Source organism: Sus scrofa, chromosome 13 (assembly GCF_000003025.6).
Source record: "Sus scrofa isolate TJ Tabasco breed Duroc chromosome 13, Sscrofa11.1, whole genome shotgun sequence".
Classification (NCBI taxonomy): Eukaryota; Metazoa; Chordata; class Mammalia; order Artiodactyla; family Suidae; genus Sus; species Sus scrofa.
This window is the reverse complement of record NC_010455.5, coordinates 106,402,127-106,428,283: the sequence shown is the minus strand read 5'-3', so window position 1 is coordinate 106,428,283 and position 26,157 is coordinate 106,402,127. Positions and strand designations below refer to the sequence as shown.

The window sequence follows — 26,157 nt, the reverse complement described above, 5'->3', positions numbered from 1 at the left end:
TTGAGAGGGATGGGTTGGGGGAAAAGCTCCTCAGTGGTGTTGGATTTTACATGGGGAATATCCAATTTTTAAAAATAGACAATACCTGGGTGACCATCCTCCCCTGGAGAGAAAGTAGAAACAAAGACACAGTTTTTGGATCTAGAGAGGATCTCGAGGCTGCCACAGTGGAGTGGGATCTAAAAATGCTATTATGATGATTGATGAAACAGGGATCATTTACTCTGGATAAGAGGTGTAAGAGGTTTATGTGGATGCAGGAAAAAAGGACAGGGTAGAATTTAAAGGTAAAAAAGGATGTCTGGCTGAACATACTAATTACTGCAGGAATTCCTATCCTGTGGATTCCTGGGTTCTGTACACATGTATGGGAGGTCTGTATGTCTGTCCAGTTAAAGAAATTATATGGAAAGTTGTGTGCGTGTATGGGTGTATGCATATGGAAGTTTCCAGGCTAGGGGTTGAATCAGAGCTTCAGCTGCCGGCCTACACCAGAGCCACAGCAACTCGGGATCCGAGCTGCATCTGGACCTACACCACAGCTCACGGCAGCATGGGATCCTTAACCCACTGAGAGAGGCCAGGGATCAAACCTGTGTCCTCGTGGATACTCTTCAGGTCCATTACCTCTGAGCCATGATAGGAACTTCTGGACCATCATTTTTAACTGTTTTTTTTTTTCCCCAAAGAAATATATGATGTAAAATATGTTACTAACTACAGGCTTGGCTGCTTTATGGAGTAATAAACTCTTGCTTAAACAGATGCCATCTTCCACAGATAACGTAGAAATAATTCTCACACTGCATAAGATACACTAATTTACTTGAAAGAAGCTTTCCTGCTCTTAGGTTTTAATATTTATGTAATAAAAAACCAAATAATTTAATAGTAAAAAGCATTTACTGAACACTTATTACACACACTGGTCATCATGCTAAACGCTTGACATGGGCTCTATTTCCATCCTCACAGTATCGGATTAGAGAGGTGCCACATCAAAAACTCAGAGAGACGAGGACACTTACTAGAGGTCACCATGCAGTGAGGGACAAAGCCAAGATCAGAACCCAGGAAGTCTGGCCCTGGAGCCCTTTTGTGCAGGGGTTTTCACTGTCTTCACACTGGCTCATGATAGTTCTGCACCATGACTGCCAGCAGCAACACTCATATCTGCAAACTGCTCCTCCTGGTTCCTTCAGTGTTTGTCTTGTTCCATCTATGTGTCATATTTTTGTGACTTAATTGTCAGTGTTTGAATAAGAGTCTGTTATCTTTGGTTTATTTGAACTTAATTTCATTTAATACCAAGTCTTTTATTTTATCAAGTATATATTATACATATAGACATATATATATATGTTTTATATATATATATATATATATATAAAAAGAGAGAAAATGACAGAGAGAGAGAGGCTGTATTTATTTTCTATTTCTACTGTGACAGATAAGCACAACCTTAGGGCCCTGGAAACAACACACCTTTAGTTTGTGTTCTGTACATTAGAAGTCCAGTGTGGGTCTCACTAGACTAAAACCAAGGTACCTGCAGGGCTGTCTTCCTTTTTAGAGGCTATAGAGGAGAATCTGTTTTCTTGCCTTTTCGGGCTCTGTGTTTGTGGCCCCTTTTCTCCATCCTCAAAGCCACAAACACTCGATAGAGGCCTTCCTGTACCCCATCACTCTGATCTCCCTCGTGATTATATTGAGCTTGTCCAAATCAACTGGAATAATCCCTCCATCTCAAAGGCCCTAATTGATCACATCTGCAAAAATGCCTTCAGCCATGAAAGATAGCATGTTCACAGTTCCAGGAATTAGGACACTGCATCTTTGGAGATGATTATTCTGTCTACCGCAAGCGCCTACTGAATGCGGGCGTTTTTCCAGGGACTGAGACAAAACACAGTCACTTCCCTAGAAGAGATTACAATTGAAGAGATATTTAAACAGATCAGGGAAATACAAAAAAAAAAAAAAAAAAAAAAAAGTGCTGTGAGAGAAGTGTGAACAATTACCACATGATGGAGTGTCTGCCTGAGGTCGAGAGCGATCCTGAGAAAAATTGGCTGAAAAATTAGAATGATTCTTGACGTAGTCATATGACTTTGTCATTTTTCATGCAGGTTTTGAGACTCTGGGATATTCAGCACCAGCTGTCCATCCAGAGGATAGCTTGCTCTTTTCCCAAAAGTCAAGACTTCAGGTGTCTCTTCCATTTTGATGAAGCCCATGGACGACTTTTCATCTCATTTAATAATCAGCTAGCATTGCTGGCAATGAAGAGTGAAGCTGGCAAGAGGGTGAAAAGCCACAAGAAAGCAGTCACTTGTGTGCTTTACAATTCAGTCTTGAAGCAGGTAATGATGCTTCTTTGTCACTCTCCTAACATAGCCCCACATCCAGAGGCTCGTTTCCTTAATTTAATCTAAGGTAACTGAGAACAAAGGTAGAAAAAGAAATGTGGGAAAGAAATGATTTAATAGCTCTGTGCTTTTCTGCAATAATGTGTGTTCAGGTGGATTTGAAGAATGCTTTCATTTTCAACCAGTGACTCAGCACCACTGCTAGAGTTACTAGAAGAAAATACTCCAGCTAACACAAACACAACATGGACTATAATTGAACTTATCTTTGTTACCCGCTAGTTTGGGTCTTGATGCCAAATGCAAGTGAACCTGGCTGTAAAATTCTCTTTTATGAACACCATCCCCCTGCATCCCTGTGGAAAGATCTGAAATATGCATGAAATGTAATTAGCAAAGATCCATTTTGCTGGCATCGTTTGCACGAGTGGCTCACAGTGGCAGCCTGGAATGTATTCATAATAAAATGATTCAGTTAAATGTGGGGCCACTTGGTATGCAGCTCGAGTGCTGTTTGTCTCCCCGCCACGTTAATGACGCCTTGCAGCCTTTGCTTATGGGTGCGTTCCCTGCATGTCAATGAGATGTGCAGGGACCACAGGCCTTCAAAGAGGACAGGGAGGGCCAGCCGGTGGGTATCACGGAGGGAGCAGATGCCCCATGGAGCTCAGTCCACGGCCATGAGCACCTCAGGCCTAACAGTCACAGCTCAGCAGGGGCTGAGCAGAGAGCCAGTATCCAGCTTGCGGCCAATTAAACAATAACTCTAGTCCTTCCTTTCTGCAGAGGCTTCTTCGTTCACGCAGAAATGAGTGATTCAGATTGTGAGCAAGGGGAGGAAAGCCCTTTGTTAGTAATGAGTAGTGTGTCATGTCACTACTTCAAACACTCCGTTTTCTGGCTATTCTAGGAGATAAAAATCCTTTACAAAACAATCCATTTTGAATTCCATCTGTGGAGGAAACATTCCCCTGAAAATGTTTTACTGAACTTTCTGAAGGCAAACCAGTTAATTCGACTCCCTGGTGGCCACTGAGACATGTATTTGTTTCCAAGAGAACATTCTGCTAGTTGAGACCTGCAAAGCTAAAATACTCGGTTTGCATGTAGATGCTATGATTTGATACTGCCTGACCATGAGATGAGTAATCTTCCATGAGAGATTCAGGAATGGGATACATTGAAGATCTGGAATCTTCCATCAGAACAGGAAGATAAAGCCAAGATAACACAAGAATATGCAAGTTATAGGCAACAATAGAACATATACATATGGAATATTATGTAGAAAGAATCTCCGTATAGTTGAGTTGGATATTCATGCCTCTACTTATTTTTGCTGTTAAAAGTATGTCATTAAATGCATAATATGTATATGAAACACATAGAGCTGTGTATCATACATGCTTCCTGACTGTTACCAGCTAAGCTACAGAGAAACATTTTACCAATTTTACAAATTATAATTGTAGATTATATAATTATAATAAATGAAATACTTTTATAATTTATAATTGCAAAAATGTGTTGCAGTCAAGTACAAAGAATATTTCCTACGGTCCCATCAGCCAGTGGTAATTTATCATTTCAGAGTGATTAGACAAAGCAAATAAAACAGTTTTGAACAAGTGTCAGGTGCTAGGAATGAGGAATTGAAGATTCATGTACCACACAGTTTCTTCACTCTGCAGTTCAGGATAATTCAGGTCCAGGGTGTCTTTCTGGAGCTCATTGCTGGGCAGGTGCTCATTGTAGGATTGTGGGGTTAGAGCAGGGGAGGCAGACATATGACCGACTCATAAGAAGACAGTGGAGAAGAGGAAAATGAATAGAGGAAGGAACATAGTGCTATCCTCAGAAAGTAATCAATTCTGCCTGGGGCTGGGGCAGGTGGCAGTTCAGTAGAGCCCTGAAGTCTAGAGTGGGAACCTCTGAAAGCAGAAGGAAGTGGTTCTAGACAGAAGGTACAACTTGACCACCTGCAAAGAGACTTGAACACATACAGTACTTTTTTTTTTTTTAATAGGGAGAGGGTTTATTCTTGTGTGACTAGTTTGGGAGTACTTAGCAGATGATGTGGGAATTGAGGCACTCAAGGGAGCTTAGAGCCAGATTTTGAGGGTCATTCACTCAGCATACCAAAGTCTGGTCTTGGAAAAATAAAAAAGCATAGACTTGAGTTTAGAACAGCAGTTCTCACAGTGTTATCTCAGATCCCTGTGGAAGTCTAATCCTTTCAGGGAATCATCAAGATTAAAACTATTTTCATGATGATATTAATTTGTTGTTGACTTTTTCACTCTCACTGTTTCATGAGTGTACAGTGGCTTTTTTTAGATGCCACGTGATGAGTGATGACATCATTGCTCTGATGGCTAAAGGTGTATGTGTTTCGTATTCTTGTGTTTTAACAGTTTCACAGTTTCAGTTTCTAATATGGTAAATATAAATGCGTCTCTGTCTCGGCCTCTATCTCTATCTCTGTCTCCTACATAAATAAAATCTATTTGGATTATTCAATAATTTTTAAGAGTAAAGGGATTCTGAGATCAAAAGGTTTGAGGACCACCGAGTTAGAGAGATGAGTCCAAATGTTGGGCAGACTACTCATGGTGTCTAAGCTTCAGTTTATTGACTTTCAAAACTGTGTCTGAGGGGTGTAGACATGCTAGTGATAACAACATGTGTGTCTGCAGCATCATCAGGTGTCCTTCTCCCTCCCCACACCCAGGTTGAATGATGAGGCTTTAGGACACTTCTTTTTCTTATTAACTTCTTGGTATTTCTCACTCTTTATTTGAACCATGTGTCATGTGAAAGCAGATATTGGGAAGTGTTAGAAAGCTGAAGCGCTCCTGAATTGGGCTTTGTCTCTGGCCCCTTGTGGTAAGGAAGTGGCTTTTTCTGCCCCTCCTCTTCTCCATCATTGCTGTTCCTGCTGGTAAACATTCAGGTCCAGGGCTTGGCTCTGGTCCTCTCTCCATCTGAGGTCTCCAGGGACATCTCCTGCCACATCTCTCTCCCCTTTTTGTGCATCAGTCACATTTCTAGCTGTTTTCCTATTAAACACATAGCTAAGGTCTCCCTTTTTTTCCTCCTGTGTTTGGTGGAAGGTAAAGATTCTTGTCTTCTGTATTTTCCTACAGCTCCTGACACTCTTCTGAGCAACAATGAATGCTTGGGTCCTACTTTTGGTCAATTATTGCTATTTCTCATTCTAGGTTCAAAAGGAACCACTGCATTTTCAGTCCACTGGTGCTTGCCTTTTGGTTATTTGGTTTGGTATTTTTTTTTGAAGGCTTTCCCTTTTCTGAATTTAATGAAAACCTTCCCTTCTGTTATTTCAATATGCTGCTGACACTTTATTATTATTCATTATATTTGGGCATCAGTGGGAACCTACCATGATTTCTACATAAAAGTAACATGGCATATTTCTGTGACTTTTCTGTATCTTTCCACCTTTTGATACCCTCACATCCTAATCTAAGAAAGCGATGTTAAGCTATGCAGAGCCTTTTCAAAGGAACCACATGCTTTATCTCAGCCAGGGAAACTTGCCCTCACAACGAGTGGCAGAACAGGATAAGGGTGTCTTTGGAATGCACAATTTTGAAAGAATCAAAGAGGCATATCCTGGAGGCAATTCTAATGAACTGTCTTTGAATAAAGTTCTTAAATGAAGTTTTTTTTTTTTAGAGTCATGATTATTTGGAAACTTTGAAAATTGTATTTGTATGAGTTCCCATTGTGGTGCAGTGGTAACGAATCCAACTAGTAACCATGAGGTTGCGGGTTCTATCCCTGGCCTTCTCAATGTCTAAAGGATCCGGCGTTGCTGTGAGCTGTGGTATAGATCACAGATGTGGCTCAGATATTATGTTGCTGTGGCTGTGGAGTAGGGTGGCAGCTGCAGCTCTGATTTGACCCCTGGCCTGAGAACTTCCATGTGCTGCAGGTATGGCCCAAAAGGAAAAAAAAATTTTATTTGTAGATATCATGTAAATTGGAATAGATAAAATTTATGAGTTATCACTATGGTTCTCCTCCTAATGATGTGGATTCATGTGTTTTTGTAAAATAGATAATGTTTCAGTGTGTTTTGTGCCGAGATATACTTATAGTCAGGCTAAACAAATAGGCATCATCAAATCCTGACAAACAATGATACTTATTATTTTTCTTATTGAAATAATTAATTTTTGATAAAACATTAGTTGCTTTTTAGAAGAAATTAAAACAATGCAGTAAAGTTGAAGTAAGGAACTAAATATTGCTGAAATAACAACATATTCTAATAGACTACTGTAATGGACTACTTCACATAAATACAGCTCTGTCACCTATTTTTTTATTCTATAGCACATTGGAGATATTCCTTTGTACCTAAAAGTAGACTTACTTCATCATTTTTTAAAGGCAATATAGTGTTTCATTGTATGTATGAACCATAATGTAGTAACTCATTTGACTTGATGAGCATTTTGCTATTATGAATTTCTTTGAGCATAAGTATATTCACACTCATAATGTTACCTCTGTAAGGCAAAGGCTTAAGAATGAATTTCTAGGAGTTCCTGTCACAGCTCAGTAGCTAACGAATTTGACTGGCATCCATGAGGATGCGGGTTCGATCTCTGGCCTTGCTCAGTGGGTTAAGGATCTGGCATTTCTGTGAGCTGTGGTGTAGGTCACAGATGCAGCTCAGATCCTGTGTTGCTGTGGCTGTGACATAGGCCGGCAGCTACCGCTCCAAATTGTCCCCTGGGAACCTCTGTAGACCTCAGGTATGGCCCTAAAAAAGAAAAAAGACAAAAAAAAAAAAAAAAGAGTGAATTTCTAGTTTAAAATATATGCATATTAAATAATTTGGTATATAAATTGTTTCCCAAATCTTACCATTTTACTCAGTCTCTAAAAGTAAACACAGTATCACATATGTACAGAAAGAGACAGACAGTGGCTGCCTGGCTGCCTGGCTGCCTCCAGCAGGGCTCCTGAGCTCCTTGATAGGGTTCAGCATGGGACACTGGCTTTGAAAATTTGGAGATTAGACCTCTTTTACTTTGTCCAGATTAGTGTTGTTCCTTGAGGACCAACTCTCATACTATGGGGCTGGAGTATAATTTTTACTGACAGTGCATCTTCTGTCCTCTTTTCTACACACAATTTTGGGGGAATTGAGATATTTGAGAATCTAATCAACTCTATTGGTTGTTCCTTTGGGAATTGTAAAATCTGAGCACAGGGAAGTGGACCAAGCTTGAGGGAAATTTATCTCCACCTTACAAGGCATTATGCCTCTTTAGTGCTTGTATTTAGGGCAAAATCAATGTTTCTCTTTTGAACAGAACTGGATGAACGCTAATGAAAACTTAGTGTTTGTCTGCTTACTGCTGGGCTCCAAGTGACCAGGCTTCTGTTAACATGGTTTTTTTTCACTGCTCAGCTTAAGGCTGTACTCGATTACATGTCAATACTGAGCTATGAGCTCTGGTCACTTGATGGAAACATGGGAAATACCTTAGTCCTAAGGTAAGTCAAAACAAACACACAGACACACACAGTATTTATTTATGTGATTACATGGAAGGAATAAGACATTTTGGTGTTACAAAACTCAAAAGGACAAATTTCCTCTTATTCTTGTCTCTTCCCTGAGGCAACCAGTTTTATGAGATCTATTATGACACCCTTTTAAGGCTATTGCATTCATACCCAAGTAAATATATATATTTAGTTTATAATATATAAGTATGCATATACATATATATATATACATAAATATGTATATGCATATATGTGCATAATTCTTTTTTCTTTTTTTTTTTTTGTCTTTTTGCCTTTTCTAGGGCTACACCCGTGGCATATGGAGGCTCCCAGGCTAGGGGTCCAATCAGAGCTGTAGCTGCCGGCCTATGCCAGAGCCACAGCAACTCGGGCTTCAAGCCACATCTGCAGCCTACACTACAGCTCAAGGCAATGCCAGATCCCTAACCCACTGAGCAAGGCCAGGGATCAAACCCACTACCTCATGGTCCTAGTCGGATTCGTTAACCATTGAGCCACGCGGGAACTCCTATACATAATTCTTTTTTTTTTTTTTTTTTTTTTTTTTTTTGTCTTTTGTCTTTTTTTTTTTTGTTGTTGCTATTTCTTGGGCCGCTCCCGGGGCATATGGAGGTTCCCAGGCTAGGGGTCGAATCGGAGCTGTAACCACCGGCCTACGCCAGAGCCACAGCAACGTGGGATCCGAGCCGCGTCTGCAACCTACACCACAGCTCACGGCAACGCCGGATCGTTAACCCACTGAGCACGGGCAGGGATCGAACCCGCAACCTCATGGTTCCTAGTCAGATTCGTTAACCACTGCGCCACGAGGGGAACTCCCATAATTCTTAATATTTAAGAATATTTATCACTTTAAATGCTTTTTACACAAATGGTAGTGTAGTATATGCACAGAAACACTGCTTGTTACATTGATTTTTCTCTCCAAAAATATAACCCACACATCACTTTATCTCATTATCCAAAGACTATCCTCTTTCTTTTTTTTTTTTACAGCTATATGGTATTTCCATTAAATGGGTGTACCAAACTTTGTTAATCAGCTCTTATGGGTCTTTAGATTGAGTCCAGTATTCTTGTATTATAAATAATGTAATTTTTAACCTTGAATACACAAATTTTGGCACTAGTGAGGGAATACCTATGGGATACATTTCTAGAACTGGAAATATTTAGAGGGTATTTATGTCAGTAACCTGGAAGGTATTGCCAAGTTTTCTGCATAAAGGCTGCATTAAATCCATCAGCAGGGTAAGGGAGGACCCTTTCCTCAGCCTCTCTCATTATCACAGTCTCAGCTATTTTTTAAAGACTATTTCTTTTCTAAGAGCACTTTGGGGTTTACAGTAAAATTGAGAAGAAGGCGCAGAAATGGTCCCTATACCCCCATCCCCCATAGATAGAACCTCCTCTATTATCCACTTCCCCAACTGGAGTGGTACATTTTTTACAATTGATGAGACTATATTGACACATCCTTATCACCAGATGTAATCACAGTTTATATGAGGGGTCATTTTTGCTGTTATACATTTTATGAGTTTAGATAGATGTATGAAAGCATGTCCACCATTATAACATCATAAAATTCCTCTGCGGCCCATCCATTTATCCTACCCTCCTCCCCTAACACCCGGTAACTGGTATTTTTACGGTATACATAGTTTTGCTTTTTTAGTATGTCATATAGTTGGAATCATACAGTATGTAGCCTTTTCTGATTGGCTTTTATTATTCAGTAATGTCATTTACATTTCCTCTATGTATTTTAATGGCTTGATGGCTGAGATTTTTTGGAACACTGAATAATATCCCATTGTATGAATGAACCACAGGTTATCTGTTCACCTGCTAAAAGACATCTTGGTGCTTCAAAATATTGGCAATTATGAGTAAAACTTCTACAAACCTCTGTGTGCAGACTTTTACGTGGACATATGTTTTCAGCCCCTTTGGGTAAATATCAAAGAGCATGCATGATTGCTGGACTATATTGGTAAGAGTATGTTTAGTTTGTAAGAGAATTTGTCAGTTGCCTCTGAAGTGGCTGTACCATCTTACTTTCCTACAAGCAGAGAATGAGAGTTAGTTCCTATGGCTCCACATTCTTTTCAGTATTTGGTGTTGTCAGTGATCCAGATTTAGGCCATTCAAATAGATGTGTGGTATCATTATTGTTTTACTTTGTGTTTTTCTTTCTTTCTTTTTTTTTTTTTTTCTTTGTCTTTCTGCTATTTCTTGGGCCATTCCCACGGCACACGGAGGTCCCCAGGCCAGGGGTCCAATCGGAGCTGTAGCCACCGGCCTATGCCAGAGCCACAGCAACGCGGGACCCGAGCCGCGTCCACAACCTACACCACAGCTCATGGCAATGCCGGATCGCCAACCCACTGAGCAAGGGCAGGGACCGAACCCGCAACCTCATGGCTCCCAGTCGGATTCGCCAACCACTGCGTCATGATGGGAACTCCTACTTTGTATTTTTCTGATGACATATGATGGGGAACATCTTTTCAAATACTTACTTATTTTTTTTCACGTACAGTATGTACCTTTGGTGTTTTATCTAAAAAGTCATCATCAAACTCAAGGCCATTTAAATTTTCTGCTGTTTGCTTCTTTGAGTTTTATAGTTTTGTATATTACATTTAGGACTGTGATCCATTTTGAATTAATTTTTGTGAAAGGTGTGAAGTCTGTGTCTAAATTCATATTTTTATATGTGGCTGCCCAGTTGTTCAGGCACCATTCATTGAAAAGGTTATATTTTCTCCTTTTTATTGCCTTTACTTCTTTGTCAAAGATCAGTTGATAATATTTATGTGATCTAATTTTGGGCTCTCTATTCTGTTCCACTGATCTAGTTGTCTATTCATTTATCAATATCAATGTCAATTATTTCAGCTTTATCATAAGTTGTAAAGTCTGGTAATGTCAGTCTTCTTCTGCAATATTGTGTTGTTTCATCTGTGTTTTTGGCCTTTCTCTATAAACTTTAAAATCAGTTTGTTGATATCCACAAAATGACTTACTGGAATGTTGGTTTGTGTTGCATGAAACATGTAGATTAAGTTGGAGAGAACTGAGATCTGGACAATATTGAGTCTTCCTGTCCTTAAACATGGAATATCTCTCATTTATGTAGTTCTTTGATTTCATTCATTAGAATTTTGTAGTTTACCTCATATAGATTCTTATACGTATTTTGTTAGATTTATATGTATTCCAGTTTTGTGGAGTCTAATGTAAATGGTATTGTAGTATTATTTTCAAATTCTGCTTGTTCATTGCTGCTGTATAGGAAAATGATTGACTCTTGTATATAAACTTTGTATCCCAAAACCTTGATATAATCGCTTCTTAGTTCCAGGAGAATTTTTGGTTGATTTTCTACATACAGGATCATGTCATCTGCTAACAATGACATTTTTCATTCTTTCTTCTTAATCCTTATGCCTTTTAAAAAATTTTACTTGTCTTATTGCATTAGGCAAAACTTCTATATGATGTTGAAAAGGAGTGATGAGTGGGCATATCCTTGCTTTGGATATTAATTATTAAGAAAACTTCAAGTTTCTTACTGTTAAGTATGATATTAGCTGTATTTTTTTTTAATCAAGTGAAGGAAGTTCCCATCTATTCTTATTTTACTGAGAGTTTTTATTCATAACTGGGTGTTGGATTCTTGTGAAATGCTTTTTTTTTGCCATCTATTGATATAATCACGTGATTTTTTCTTTTTAAGCCTGTTTTTGTTGTTGTCGTTGTTTGTTTGTTTGCTTTTTAGGGTTACACTTGAGGCTTATGTAAGTTCCCAGGCTAGAGGTCCAATCAGAGCTACAGCTATTGCCTACACCACAGCCTCAGCAACACTGGATCCGAGCTGCATCTGCAACCTACACCACAGCTCATGGCAACACTGAATCCTTAACCCACTGAGCAAGGCCGGGGATCTAACCTGCATCCTCATGGATCTTAGTTGGGTTTAACTGCTGAGTGGTGAAGGGAACTCTTTTTTTTTTTTTTGCCTTTAAGCCTGTTTAAGTTAATTAATTTTCAGAAGTTGAACCAACCAAATTCTTTTCATGCATTGTTGGATTTGATTTGCAATTATTTCGTTGAGTATTTTTGCCTCTATGGTCATGAGAGATATAGGTCTATACTTCACTTGTAATGTATTTTTCTGATTTTTGTATTAGGGCAATGCTGGTCTCATAGGGTAAGTTAGAAAGTATTTCCTCTTCTTCCATTCCCTGAATGACATTGTAAAGAATTGGCATAATTTCTTCCTTAAATGTTTGGTAAAATTCACCAATGAACCCATATGGCTTGGTGCCTTCTGTTTTGGAACACTATTAACCTTTGATTTAATTTCTTTAATTTATATTAGAACTGTTTAGACATATTCTGTATTTTTAAAAAATATGCCTATTTCTTCTTGTGTGAGTTTGGGTGGGCTATGTCATTCAATAAAATTGTCCATATCAATATCCAGGTTATCAAATTTGTGGGTATGAAGTTGTTTAGCATTCCTCTATTATCCTTTTAATTATAGGGAGTCTTTGTTGATATCCTCTATTTGGCTGGCAATTTGTGTCTTCTCTCCCTTTTTTTTTTTTTTTTCCTAGCCTAGCTAGAGTTTTATCAGTTTTTCAAATTTTTTTCAAAGGATAAGCTTTGGGTTTCATTGATTTTATTGTTTTTGTTTTTTAATTTCATTGATTTCTGTTCTAATTTTTATTTTTTCTTTTCCTCTGCTTGCTTTCAATTATATTAACTTTTCTTTTTCTAATTTTGTCAGGTAGAATTTTAGATGATTGATTTTTACATATGTTTTTCTCTTCTAAGATTTGCATTCAGTGCCATAAATTTTCTTCTAAGCACTGCTTTCTCTGGCTTGGTGCTTAGAAAAAAATTCTCCAAATTTCAATAAGGTGTATTTTCATTTTTATGTAATTAAAATGTTTTAAAATTTCTCTTGATGTTTCTTTTTTGACCCATGCATTATTTGAAATATGTTGTTAAGTATCCAAGTATTTGGGGTTTTACCAGTTATCTTTCTGTTATTGATTTCTAGTTTAATTTCATTGTGGTCCGAGGCCAGACATTGTATGATTTCTATTCTTTTAAATTTGTTAAGGGGTTTTTATGATCCCAAATGTGGTTTATCTTGGTGAATTTTCCATGAGAACTTGAAAAAAATCTGTATTTTGCTGTTGTGGGGTGAAGCAGTCCACAGATGTCAGTTACATCCAGTTGATTGATGCTGTTGTTGAGATTGACTATATCATTACTGATTTTCTGCCTGGAATGGCTCAGTCCATTTCTGATAGAGGGATGCTGAAGACTCCTACTGTAATAGTGGGTTATTGTATTTCTCCTTGCAGTTCTAAGTTTTGCCTTCTGTAGTTTGACAGTTTTTAGACATATACGCATTAAAGATTGGTATGTTTTCTTGGAGAATTGACCCCTTTATCATTATGAAATACCCTTCTTTATTCCTAATAACTTTACTTTCTTTGAAGTCTGCTTTTCCTGAAATTAATATAGCTATATCTGCTTTCTTTCACTTAATGTTCACACGGCATATTTTTTTATCTGTTTATTTTTAATCTCTGTGTTTTTATATTTAAAGTGGGTTTTAGAGTTCCCATCATGACGCAATGGAAGCAAATCCAATTAGGAACCATGAGGTTGTGGGTTCAATCCCTGGTCTTGCTCAGTGGGTTAAAGATCCAGTGTTGCTGTGGCTCTGGTGTAGGCCAGCAGCAACAGCTCTGATTGGAGCCCTAGCCTGGGAACCTCCATATGCCATGGGCGTGGCCCTAAGAAAAAAGACAAAAAATTTAAAAAATTAAAAAAATAAAGTGGGTTTCTTCTAGACAACATATACTTGATCTTACTTTTCGTCCATTCTGACAATATGGCTTGATTTGTGCATTTAAAGCATTGACATTTTAAATGATTAATGATATATTTGGATTAATATCTACCACATTTGTTACTGTTTTCTGTTGGTTGCCCTTGTCCTTTGTACCTATTTTTGTTGTGTATTTTTTTTCTGCCTTTTGTGGTTTTAATTGAACATTTTGAATAATTCAGTTTCCACTCCTTTCTTAGCATATCAGTTATATATATTTTAAACTTTTCTTTAGATTGATCTGGAGTTTATAATATACATTTAAAACTAATCCAAGTCTACTTTCAAATAACACTACATTACTTCACAGGTAGTGTTAGTATCTTATAATCACAAAATAATCTAATTCTTCCCTCTTGTTTCTTGTATTATTGCTGTCATTCATTTCCCTTAAATACATAATTTAATTATATACATAATTACATATTAAATATACAAATAAATACATTGTTACTATTGTTTTGAACAAACTGTTATCTGGTAGGTAAATTAAGGCTAAAACAAATGAAATTTTATTTTACCTTCACTTATTCCTTATTCAGTGTTCTTCCTTTCTTTTTGTAGATCCAGTTTTTGACCTATATTCATTATCTTTTCTTAAAGAATTTCTTTTACTATATTTTGAAGGCAGGTCTATTAGCAAAAAATTCCCTCAATTTTTTTTTTTTTTTTGTGTATGTGGAAACATCTTTATTTATTCTTTATTTTAAAGTTATTTTTAACAAGGTATAGAATTCTAAATTGATGTTTTTTTTGTTTTGTTTTGTTTTTTGCTCTCATCACTTTATTTTTATTTATTGTTTTTTAGGGACACATCTGCAGCATAGGGGAGTTCCCTGGCTAGGGGTTAAATTGAGCTACCACTGCCGGCCTGTGCCATAGCCAGAGTAACACAGGATTCTTAACCCAGTGAGCGAGACCAGGGATGGAACCCACATCCTCATGGGTACTAGTTGGGTTCACTACTGCTGAACCACAATGGAAACTTCCTCAGCACTTTAAATATTTCACTCCACTTGTTTCTTTTTCTGAGGAGACATCAGATGTAATTCTTATCTTTATTCTTTTTTAGGTAAGGTAGGTGTATTTTTCCTCTGGCTGCTTCCAGGATCTTTTCTTTATCTTTGGTTTTCCGTAGTTTGAATATGATATGCCCAGGCATAGTTTTTTGACATTTATCCTTCTTGGCATTATGTGAGCTTCCTGGATCTGTGGTTTGGTGTTTGACACTAATTTGGGGAAGTTCTCAGCTATTATTGTTTCAAGTGTTTCTTCTATTTCTTTCTTTTCCTTCTGGTAGTCTCACTATGTGGATATTACATCATGTTTTCGTTGTTCCACTGTTCTTGGATATTGTATTTTTTTTTCTGTTCTCTTTGCTTTTTTTAAATATATTTTTTATTACTCAATGAATTCTTTGCTTTTTAATATCTGAGGTTTCTACTAATTTATCCTCGAACTCGGAGATGATTTCCTGAGCCATATCCAGTCTCTAAATAAGCTCATCAAAAGCATGTTTCATTTTTGTTACAGTATTTTTGATCTCTAGCATTTCTTTTTGGTTCTTTCTAAGGATTTCTGTCTTTCTGTTTATGCTACCCATCTGTTCTTACAAGCTATTTTACCCTTTAGAGCCCTAAGCATACTAATCATAGTTTTTTTTTTTTTTTTTTTTTTTTTTTTTTTGGTCTTTTTGTCATTTCTAGGGCCACTCCTGTGGCATATGGAAGTTCCCAGGCTAGGGGTCTAATTGGAGCTGTTGCTGCCTGCCTGCACCAGAGCCACAGCAACATGGGATCCGAGCTGAGTCTGCAACCTACACCGCAGCTCACCGCAATGCTGGATCCTTAACCCACTGAGCAAGGCTAGGGATTGAACCCACAACCTCATGGTTACTGGCCGGATTTGTTAACCACTGAGCCACGACGGTAACTCCTAATCATAGTTGTTTTAAATTCCAGATCCGATCATTCTGACATCCCTGCCATGTCTGTGTCTGATGCTTGCTTTGTTTCTTAAAACTGAGTTTTTTGCCTTTTAGCATGTTTTGTAATTTTTCCTTGATAGTGGACGTGCTGTGCTGGTAAAAGAGACTGCTGTAAATAGGCCTTTAGAGATGTGGTGGCCAGGTGTGGGGGAGGGGAAACATTCTCTAGCCCTGTGATTAGGTCTCATCTTCTAGTGAATCTGCGCCTCTGGACTGTGAACTTCACATTTGCTTCTCAGTTGTTTTCCAACTCTAGGTGAAATGGGAAGGCTGGAACCACGCAGAGTTTGTTATTTCCCTTCCCCAGGTCAATTAGGCTCTGGTTAAACAGTTTCTCCTGAGTGCAGACCTTGTTAAGAAGAACAGAAATGTCAGAGTCGTCTGACATTTTTTGAAGATATTCTCTACCCTCCAACCCTGCCAGAGCACGTGGGGATTTTTCTGTAATATTTACAGGGAGAATCTGGACCTCAAAGTGAACTCATAAATTGGTGGGGGCTCCCCTATGTCCAGCTCCCCAGAATATTTAATTCTCAGACGTGTCCACATTGAGCCTCCAGCAATCCATCAGTTACAGTTCTGGTTTCCCTCTTTTGGTTCTGTTTCCTGTGGAGTTCTCAGTTCATGAGGTTCTGCTCTGGTAGGTTGTGATGTTTTCTATTGGCTTGTCGTTGCTCCAATTTGGGGTGACCTGTGACCTCATTTCTCATACTGATCTAAGAAGAGCTGTTGATATTTCAGTTTTACTAGCTTTTCACTCATTCCTAGGATGGAGCCACAACTTCCAAGCATGAGCACCAGGACCTGCAAGTCCACTGCAGTCTCGACTATCTTTTAAAGTAGTTTTTTTCTTAGCTGTTTTTTTTAAGAATGAGAGAGGTAACGAGGTTTTAGAGTCAGAGTTCCCAATGCTTTACGTTGAGCAAATAGTTTAATTTTTCTGTCTTTTGCCCTTTTTTTTTTTTTGGGCCACACCTGCGGCATATGGAGGTTCCTAGGCTAGGGGTCAAATCGGAGCTGTTGCCGCTGGTCTATGCCAGAGCCACAGCAACGCCAGATCTGAGCCGCATCTGTGACCTACACCACAGCCTACAGCAATGCCTGATCCTTAACCCACTGAGCAAAGCCAGGGATCCAACCCACAACCTAATGGTTCCTAGTTGGATTCGCCTCTGCTGTGCCACGATGGGAACTCCAAATAGTTTAATTTTTCTAAGCAATAGTTTCTTTATCTATAAAATAAGAATTATAATACCTCCAATGTAGATTTTCTATGGAGGACAAAAGAGTACTGTGTATAAAGATACGTAGAACAAAGCGGGGTAAAAACTAAATAAATATTAGCAGAAAAAGCAGAAGTGATACTTTTCTGACTTTATATCCCTATTCCTGTGGGTGCTTGGTGAGTCGGGGAGTGTGTCAAATGCCTGTGGCCTCTCCCCTCATTCACGGTGCCTAAGCCTTGCTGATCTCCTTGCTAGTCCTTGAACATACCAAGGACCCTCTGTCTCAGGGCCTTTGCATTGCTGTTTTCTTTGCTTGGGACTTCTTCACCCAGGTATTTGCATGGCTCCTTCCATCACCACAGTTGTATATTTCTTCAAATAATTCCTCATGGAAGCTTTTCCAGAGCCCCCCATCTCTGCACCCACACCCGATGATCTCTGCCTCCTTCTCAGTTATATTCTTCTCCATAACACTTAGCACCACTAACCATCCAGTGTGTGTGTGTGCTTTTTTTCCCCTCTGTTCATTGCATCCCTCCCCTGCTTCCTCCACTAAACATAAGGGCAGGAATTTTTCACTGTTGTATCCCCAGTGCCTAGATTCTGTACCTTGCGTATTGTAGGTGTTCAATAAACTTAAAGAATGAATTTGAAAGATCAGATTATAAATTAACCTGTGAAGAGGTGATGTCTGCTAAATAAGATTTATACACCTTAAAATATTTGAGGTGTTTGCACTAGTCCTCTGAGCTATTGCCATTCTCCTTACCTCTTTACTTACCAGGACATAACTTCTAGAGATTTGATACAAAATAGGAATAAAGGAGGTAACCTGCTTTATGTGATGGGACTGTAGACAGCACGGACTTAAAAAAATCAAATTGTAAACAGCAGTTAAATCAAATGTCCTGATCCCTTGGTAGCCAGTAAAATACACGGCTGTAATTTTTGATTCTTTTTGCTTAGACCTAGGACTTGAGATGCATATAAAGGAGAACAGAAGTGATTATTGTTGTTGGAGTAGCAAGAAGAAAATTCGGGGACGTGTCGTGGATAGAGCCTCACATCTCTTAGAATTGTCTGATTGGCTGTGACAGCTTCAGATGAGAGAGACAAAAAGACCCATATATTCCTAAACAGTTATTAACTCAGGTACATAAGGCAGAGTGTGCCTCCATCAGAACAATTTGCTCATGAGGTCCATTTGCGCTACAGTGTAGCTTATTAAAGCCGTGCCATTTCTGCTCTGCAGATGCTAGAGACTTGTCCGCCACTGTTGAGGTCTCATCAGATAAGAAGCAGTCAGGAGTAAACTGAAACCTTAAAGGGATTTGGTATCATCAAAATGTGGCCTATAAATATGATGCCAATACTTATTCCTGGGCTTCATCACCGATAAAAACAGCTTGCTAAAAATACAGTCCTCACTGTAGTCAAACCACTTCATCTGCCAAGTGATGCTAAATGCCCTCTTCTCTCACTAGACTTTGAATGTCATTTCATCTGCCTTGTTACTCTTATATTCTGATATTGTCATAGTTAGAGTAGATTCTGGTTAATACCTGGTGTGTGTTTGGGACAGAGTCAGTCCTTGTATTTCAACACATTGTTTTCCCGAAGACTGTGCCTTCAGGCAGATTGCCATAAAATGAAACCTGACTGGCTGTACACTGTTGTCATTATTGATTCAGATTTCATGAGAATTTGTGAAATGAGCAGAGAAAGGTGCTGAAAAGTGATGAATAGTATGTTGTGGGCTCAGCCAGGTAAGTCAGAGAAGGGAGAGTGTAAGGCAGCAAAAAGCAAATGTTACTAATTCCTGGTTGAATGTCTACATTAGATAAAAGTGGTGAGTGGATGATGAGATGCTTTGTAATGTGACTGGCTCCAGTCTTGAACAAGTAAGCAAGTCTTTCTTGGAGCATGGTTTATTTTATTTTGCTTTTTTTTTTTTCTATCACTGAATACCCATCTTTCAGTACTGAAACTCCTAGTATATGATAGATACATAGTAAATGCATTTTTTTTTTTTTTTTTTTTTGCTTTTCAGGGCCGTACACACAGCGCATGGAGAATCCATCCCAGGCTAGGGTTTGAATTGGAGCTACAGCTGCTGGCCACAGCCACAGCAATGTAGGATCTGAGCCATCTGCAACCCATGCCACAGCTCACAGCAACACCAGATCCTTAACCCACTAAGCGAGGCCAGGGATCAAACATGCAACCTCATGGTTCCTTGTCAGATTCATTTCTGCTGCGCCACGATGGGAACTCCAGTAAATGCTTTTTGAACAGCAGTCATAAAATCCTCTAACCTTTTCTTCAAAGACCACTGTCAGCGTTTTCACTCGTGCTTAGAATATTATGTTTTCATGACTTTGTCTTTAACAAATATAATCCAGATTCTTATGCAATTAAGTGAGAAAATCTGAAGTGTGATATAATTTTAAATTTCAATGTACATCTAAAAAACCTGGCTTCTAAAATCTGTCTGTGTTCACTCTCATAGTTGGAAGAAAGCAAGACACTAAATGTTTTTTTTTGTTTCGTTTTGTTTTTGTTTTTTAGGGCCACACCTGCAGCATATGGACATTCCCAGGCTAGGGGATCTAATCAGAGCTATAGCCTACACCACAGCCACAGCAAGGCAGGATCTAAGCCATGTTTACAAGCTACACCACAGCCCAGATCCTTAACCCACTGAGCAAGGCTAGGGATCGAACCCACATCCTCATGGAACCTAGTCAGGTTCGTTAACTGCTGAGCCACGAAGGGAACTCCTAAATGTTTTTCTTAAATTGATTTCAATATGAAAAATGATATGAGACCCAATAAGAGGTCAGATGATGAAGCTTGAATAGTAACACTAGCTAACTTTTATGACTTATTTATTGTATGCCATGAACTATGCTAAGTATTTTATAAATATGTTCTTACTTAAACCCTTAGACGTGGTTTGAGGTAGTTACTATTGTTCTCTCTGGTTTATAGGTGAAGAAACTGAAGCTTAGAGAGGTTAAGTAGTGAGTCCCAGGTCAGACACAGTTCCATATTCAAACTCAGGCATCACAGCCTAGACCCACTGTTTAATCACCATGCCTAATGCACAAACCAAAGCAAACAGAAACACAGTCAGTTACATGAAATGATAATTAAAGTGCTAGGTCACATTTTCTAGAGATCCAGGACACCTGTCCTAGAAACTACACTGTAGTTTAATAACGGTAATTAAACATTGAAGCTACTTTTGATTTCTCTGGGAGAAAACATGTAACATAGTACAGTTTTACATCATTTAAGACTTTGTCTAAGAGTTGTAAGATCAGGGGGGAAAAAGGGCTGTGAGAGCTCCTGTGTTCATGATCAGTTCTTTGCAGAGGCATATGTATTGCTGAACTGTGGCCCTTTTAGTCAATCCTTCCTCTTTATCTCCAGAACTATTGTTTTAGGTGAGCATCTCTACCTGGACTATTGCAGCAGGTCTTCAATAAATGGTCTTCCCACATTCTGTCTATTTTCCACACTGCTACCTTCACAAATCCACCACCACCAACAAAAAATGCTCTATCACTTTCCTCCTTATTAAGAACAAAGAGATTCTTCTTAATTTTGTCTCATCCATGGCACTGATCACCAATGAAAGCTATGAACCCTTTCCCAGTAAAACAAACAAAAACAAACAACCCCACCTTCTATTGCCAGCTTGCTTCCTCACTTGATATTCCACCATTTATTGTATCATCTGTACTCCTGTACTGGCTCTACGACACTTACTGCTGTTTCTCATGCTTGGAATAGCCTCCAAGTTCTCTTGTCGAATCCCCCTTTTTGTTTTGTTTTGAGGGCACATTTGCAAAATAATGCAGGTTCCTCGGCTAGGGGTCGAACTGGAGCAGCAGCTGCCAGCCTACACCACAGCTCGTGGCAATGCCAGATCCTTAAACCACTGAACAATGCCAGGGATGGAACCTGCATCCCTGTGGATTCTAGTCGGTTTCGTAACCCACTGAGCCACAATAGGAGCTCCTTCAAATCACTCTTAATTATTTGGGGTACGATGCTGAAATAGAGGAAGGCCTTAGGATGTATCTGTAAGAGAAGGCTTAGGTTTCAAACCTTGTTGTATAAGCTTGGGAATGGCACTTAGCTGATTAGAATCTTAATTTCGTCATTGGTAGAATGAGAGTGATAAGATAATTTTACCGAGTTTTTATACTTAAGATCAGATGAGATAGCGAGTATAAAGGGCCTGGCACTCAATAAATACATGTTCCTATCTTCAATCCCTGGTTGATCCTCCTCACTGTTTATCTTCATCCCCTGCTCCAGTGAATGGATTTGGGGGTTTACTCTCCGTGCCCCCAGATCACTCATGGGGTGATACCTCTAAACTTGTAGGATTGTTAGGCATTTATCTCTTTCTTGTTTGTTTCTCTCTCTAGCCCAGTAGTACTTGATCCAAGCTGCATACTTAAATAATCTGGGGAACTCTTTAAAAAATACTACTGCTTCTTTCAGTTAAGTCTGAGTCTCTGGTCTGGTGTACAGTTGTGGTTTTTAAAGTGATTCTAGTGTCTAAGCCTAGACCATAGCCCTTGAGAGGGAGGATTTGTCAGTGAAATGCCGATGCCCTCATGCAGCTGGTTCCCGGTGGATGTCTGTGAGTGCCCATAGAGTGAGTGAATGAATGAATGAATGAATGAAATGACAGCCAGCTATCCAGGCCTTCTGAACATACAGTTCATAAACTTTAACCCACTTATTTACAAAAATGTGACACTCAACCTTAAGATATTCTTAATAAATATATATGTATATATATTTAAATTATATTCTTTTTTTTTTTTTTTTGGTCTTTTTAGGGCCATGCTTATGACATGTGGAAGTTCCCAGGCTAGGGGATGAATCAGAGCTGCAGCTGCTGGCATATGCCACAACTCATGGCAATGCTAGATCCAGGGATTGAACACATGTCCTTATGGATACTACTTCAGTTCATTACCACTGAGCCACAATGCAATTTCCAAACTTATATTTATACATCAGTAATCAGTACCTAAACAGATAAATATATGCTTTATGTTTTCTTAAAATCTAGATATTGCTTCAGGCAACTTCCTATCTACATATTTTTATATTTTTTGTTCTTTTCTTTCATTTGGGGGGTTCTAAAGTTATATTGGTGTGGTAGTTTTAACCAATAAATCTTTTAAAGGGTGCCTAAATACCTAGAGCTGAAATTAGTCTACTTGCCACTATTCAATTTCTTACCATGGAACTATTGTATATAATTCTATCCTTTCATGCATTTTTTGTTGCCTTTCTCTTGGAATGTATATGCAGATTTATATTTAGCCTTCCTGTGTTCTTTGTTTTTAGTGACCCCTCAGTATTTGTGTTTAGCTGTAAAAGTATAAACAGGACCTTGGGGGAAAAAGGACCAAAGGGACTAATGGCATCAGATACAATAGCTCTAGCAGTTTGCTGAAATGAACTTTTTCCCATCATGGCTGGTAGTGCTTTTCTTTCTGAATGCTAAATGGATGCTGATATATAATAAAATGTTTATTTTCATCTAGTAAATAGCATCATGACTGATAAAAATCAGCTTTCTCATCTAAATGTGAAAGATTTATAAGTTTATTTTCAGTAGGATTCGATTTCAGGATGGCCTCTAGACACTAAGCTGAACAGTGCAAGAAGATTCCTATCTTTTCTGATAAAGAGAATCGTGACTGCATTACCTCAGTTCTGGCCTGGAAATTGAAATGTTATCGGCTTAACAAAAAGAAAGCAAATACATTAAAAAATGTCTCTAACTGTTGGGGCAATCTCAGCAGGGGAGAGGCACAGGCTGGATATTTTTATTGAAATAAAATTGGTGGATGCTTGGACTATATTTAATTTCTCTAAAATGTTATTTTCTCATAGGTAATCAGCTCTGATGCGGGGTCGACTGTTTCCTTCTGGATGATAGACACCGGGCAGAAAATCAAACAGTTTACAAGTTGCCATGGCAACGCAGAAATCTGCACGATGGCCCTTGATGCAAATGAGACACGGCTTTTGACTGGCAGCACAGATGGGACAGTAAAGGTGCGAACACAGTGACGCTTTCCTATCCAGATATGAGAAGGCTAGAATATTGTGTGAGGAGACACAGCTTTGGCTATATTTGTGCTGGTATTTTTGGCCTTGCAAGAAGAGAGATGAGAAAAGATAAGAAGAGCTAACTAACCCAAACCATCTAATAACAAAGCTGTTAGGAAAATAAACCTCTGTGGAGAAATGAATAAATGATTTTTTTTCAGAATAAATTATTTAGAATCAAAACACAGTTTGGCTTACTTGTTTCAGAAAGCCTTTTCCAGTGTTCTGGAGAGAGGACCACTTTGGGGAATAAGAGATCTGAATAATCTTCATGCTCTTCAGTTTTCTTTTTTTCTTCCTGGTTTATAAAAAGAGAAATCAGGGCAATTAAGTAAACTTGTAAAATGGCATAGATGCAGACTTTTCCAAAAATGAATATTTTAAAATCTACCTATTTCATGATTTGCATTTTCTATGACGTGAGATAGGGAAGAGGGAGAGTAGAAAGGACAGTTGTAATCTTATTTAGTGTCCATCCTAAACTAACACTATTTTTATGCTTCCAGTTTTCTTATTTTGTACTAATTATTAATTTCTTCTGGGAGGAAAGTGCTGTTTAACTTTGCAAAAATGACCAAATTTTTATGCAAAACTAGATACTTAAAATCTGAAATCATGCCCACCAGTGACTCTTCTCTGCTCCCCTAGCCTCTGAGAGTCCCGAGAGTGTTGGATTGGAGATGACTTGTGACAGTTTGAGGCAACAGAAGGCAGTTTCCCAAATAAACTTTGAATGGGTCTCAAATTTCTGTCATAACCAGGGTCAGAAGGCTGTTGACTAGAGTTACTTCCAAGATAGGGTGCATGATGCTTTCAGGTAGGCTGCAGGGGAGGTAGTGGAAAGTGGATATGTAGGTAAGACATCATGGAAGTTGGGAGCAAGTATTCAGGGGGCTAGCAATGGTCAGTGTGAGGCATGTTGCAGTGAGAATCTCTGGAAATCAGCAGAACTTGCCCTCTTGGAAGGTTAATGGCATGAGTTATGGACTGGAAACATGAGTTGAAGTAAAGTAATCCAGTTCACAGAAGAACTGATAAAATGTGTGAAGGTAGTGAGATAATCCCAACCCCAGTAGTTAAGGTGGAATAAAACAGAAATAATTGGAACTAGAGTGTTAGACAGTTGCTTAGGCAAAAGAGCAAGTGAGTACCCCACTTACCAGTCAAATACAAGGCTGAACTGAAAAGTGAAGGGAGTGGATTAGATTATTTTTATCCCTCTCTTGGGAAGTAGCTAGTCATAGAGTCCAGCAAAGGGCAGACTTATAGATGGTGGCTAAAATGGTCCCACCTAAGGGATTTCATAGTTCTGGGGAGAGTTAGATCTTTACAATACATTTTTTGTGGGTATTATTTTTGGTGGGCTTGGTAAGAGCCTCGTTTAAAGGTAAATCATGTTATATGGGCAAAGAGCCTGTGCACCCCTCAGTGTCTCAGCTCAAGCCTTGACAACTTAGAACTTAATATGAATTTAGTATTACAACCACAGATTTTGAAGGTACATTTATCTTTATCAAAATAGCACAACAGAATTCTGAAGCTTGGCAACTTCTGTGTAGGATGCATAAATCAGGTTTTCGCTGCACTGGCCATACTCTATAAAGAAACAAAAATGAATGATATTTTCCAATCTCATTTATAATTTAGACTCGAAAAACTAGTACCTATGCAAAGATTTAAATGTATTGTCCTATTTATCATGGTTTTGAAGTGTCTGTTTTTAAATTAATTAAGGTTTGAATAATTAATGTATGCATACAATAAAATTTTAAACATCGAAGAGATACAGTGAAAAGAGAGTTTCTTTCTCATCCTGCCCAGATCTTCCCTTGTAGTGCTAGTTTCTTGTACACCTTTCTAAACTGTGAGGACAATTTTTCTCAGTGGCAGTTAACCATTCATGCTGTTGTGTATTTTGCATTTTCCTATATTGGACATTGATTCATATGAATGCAAATAGCAACAATAATAATGTTAGTTAAATTTTATTTCATGGTTACTATGAACTAGGCATGTCTTAAGCACTTTACACAGACACACACACATACACACACGCCAGTATGGTTGGTACTATTATTATATCAGATGAGGAAACTGAAGCCCAAGGAGATAAAGCAGCATGTTTAAGGTTCCATAGCTGGTCGACTTTGGGCAGAGCTTAGACACTCGGCAATGACTCATTCTTCTTAACAGCTATATTATGTGCTACTGTGTAGATATTCCATATTCTGACGTTCAGTTCCTTGTTAATAAGTAATTAGGTTGATTCAAATCTCTAGTTTTTATTTTTTAGGCTTTTTTTTTGGGGGGGGGGCATGTCCACAGCATGTGGAAGTTCCTAGGCTAGGGGTTAAATTGGAGCTGTAGCTGCTGGTCTACACCACAGCCATAGCAATGCCAGATCCCAGCCACATCTGCTAACTACACCACAGCTCGTGGCAATGCTGGATCCTTAAACCACTGAGCGAGGCCAGGGATGGAACCTACGTCCTCATGGATACTAGTTAGATTCGTTTCTGCTGAGTCATAATGGGAACTCCCAAATCTCTAGCTTTTATAAACACTGCTTCCAGAATATCCTTCAAAATATATTGCTCACACATGAGTGTCTCTGTGTGATGATTCTAGAAGTTGAATTTTTAAGGCATAGGGCATATGCATTTTAATTTTGATTGATTGCGGCAATGCTCTTTATGATGTCACTAATGTTTCATAGCAGAGCTTAGTTTTAACTTAGTTCAAAATGACTTAATGACCTTCTCTCTTAAAGTACACCCACCAATCATATCTCCATCCTCACCTGCTGCCCAAGGAGGTAAACTAGAATAGCTTGTGTCTTTGCGGGATTGGATATGGCACCCACTGTCAACAGATGAATATTGGCAGAAGAGAGGAAACCTATTAAATGATGACTGTGTTTCATTTCTTTCTTTA

The 26,157-nt window shown here is 38.6% G+C and overlaps 1 protein-coding gene across 4 annotated transcripts in view; it reads left to right on the top strand.

Moving 5' to 3' along the window:
* Positions 1–26,157, top strand: part of WDR49 (WD repeat domain 49) — a 144,577-nt gene that overhangs the window by 64,509 nt on the left and 53,911 nt on the right. For all 4 annotated transcript variants that reach the window (XM_021069761.1, XM_021069760.1, XM_021069759.1 and 1 more), the window contains 2 exons: positions 2,130–2,363; positions 23,005–23,169. In XM_021069761.1, the coding sequence (XP_020925420.1) occupies positions 2,130–2,363; positions 23,005–23,169 (399 nt within the window). The remainder of the gene's footprint in view (positions 1–2,129; positions 2,364–23,004; positions 23,170–26,157) is intronic.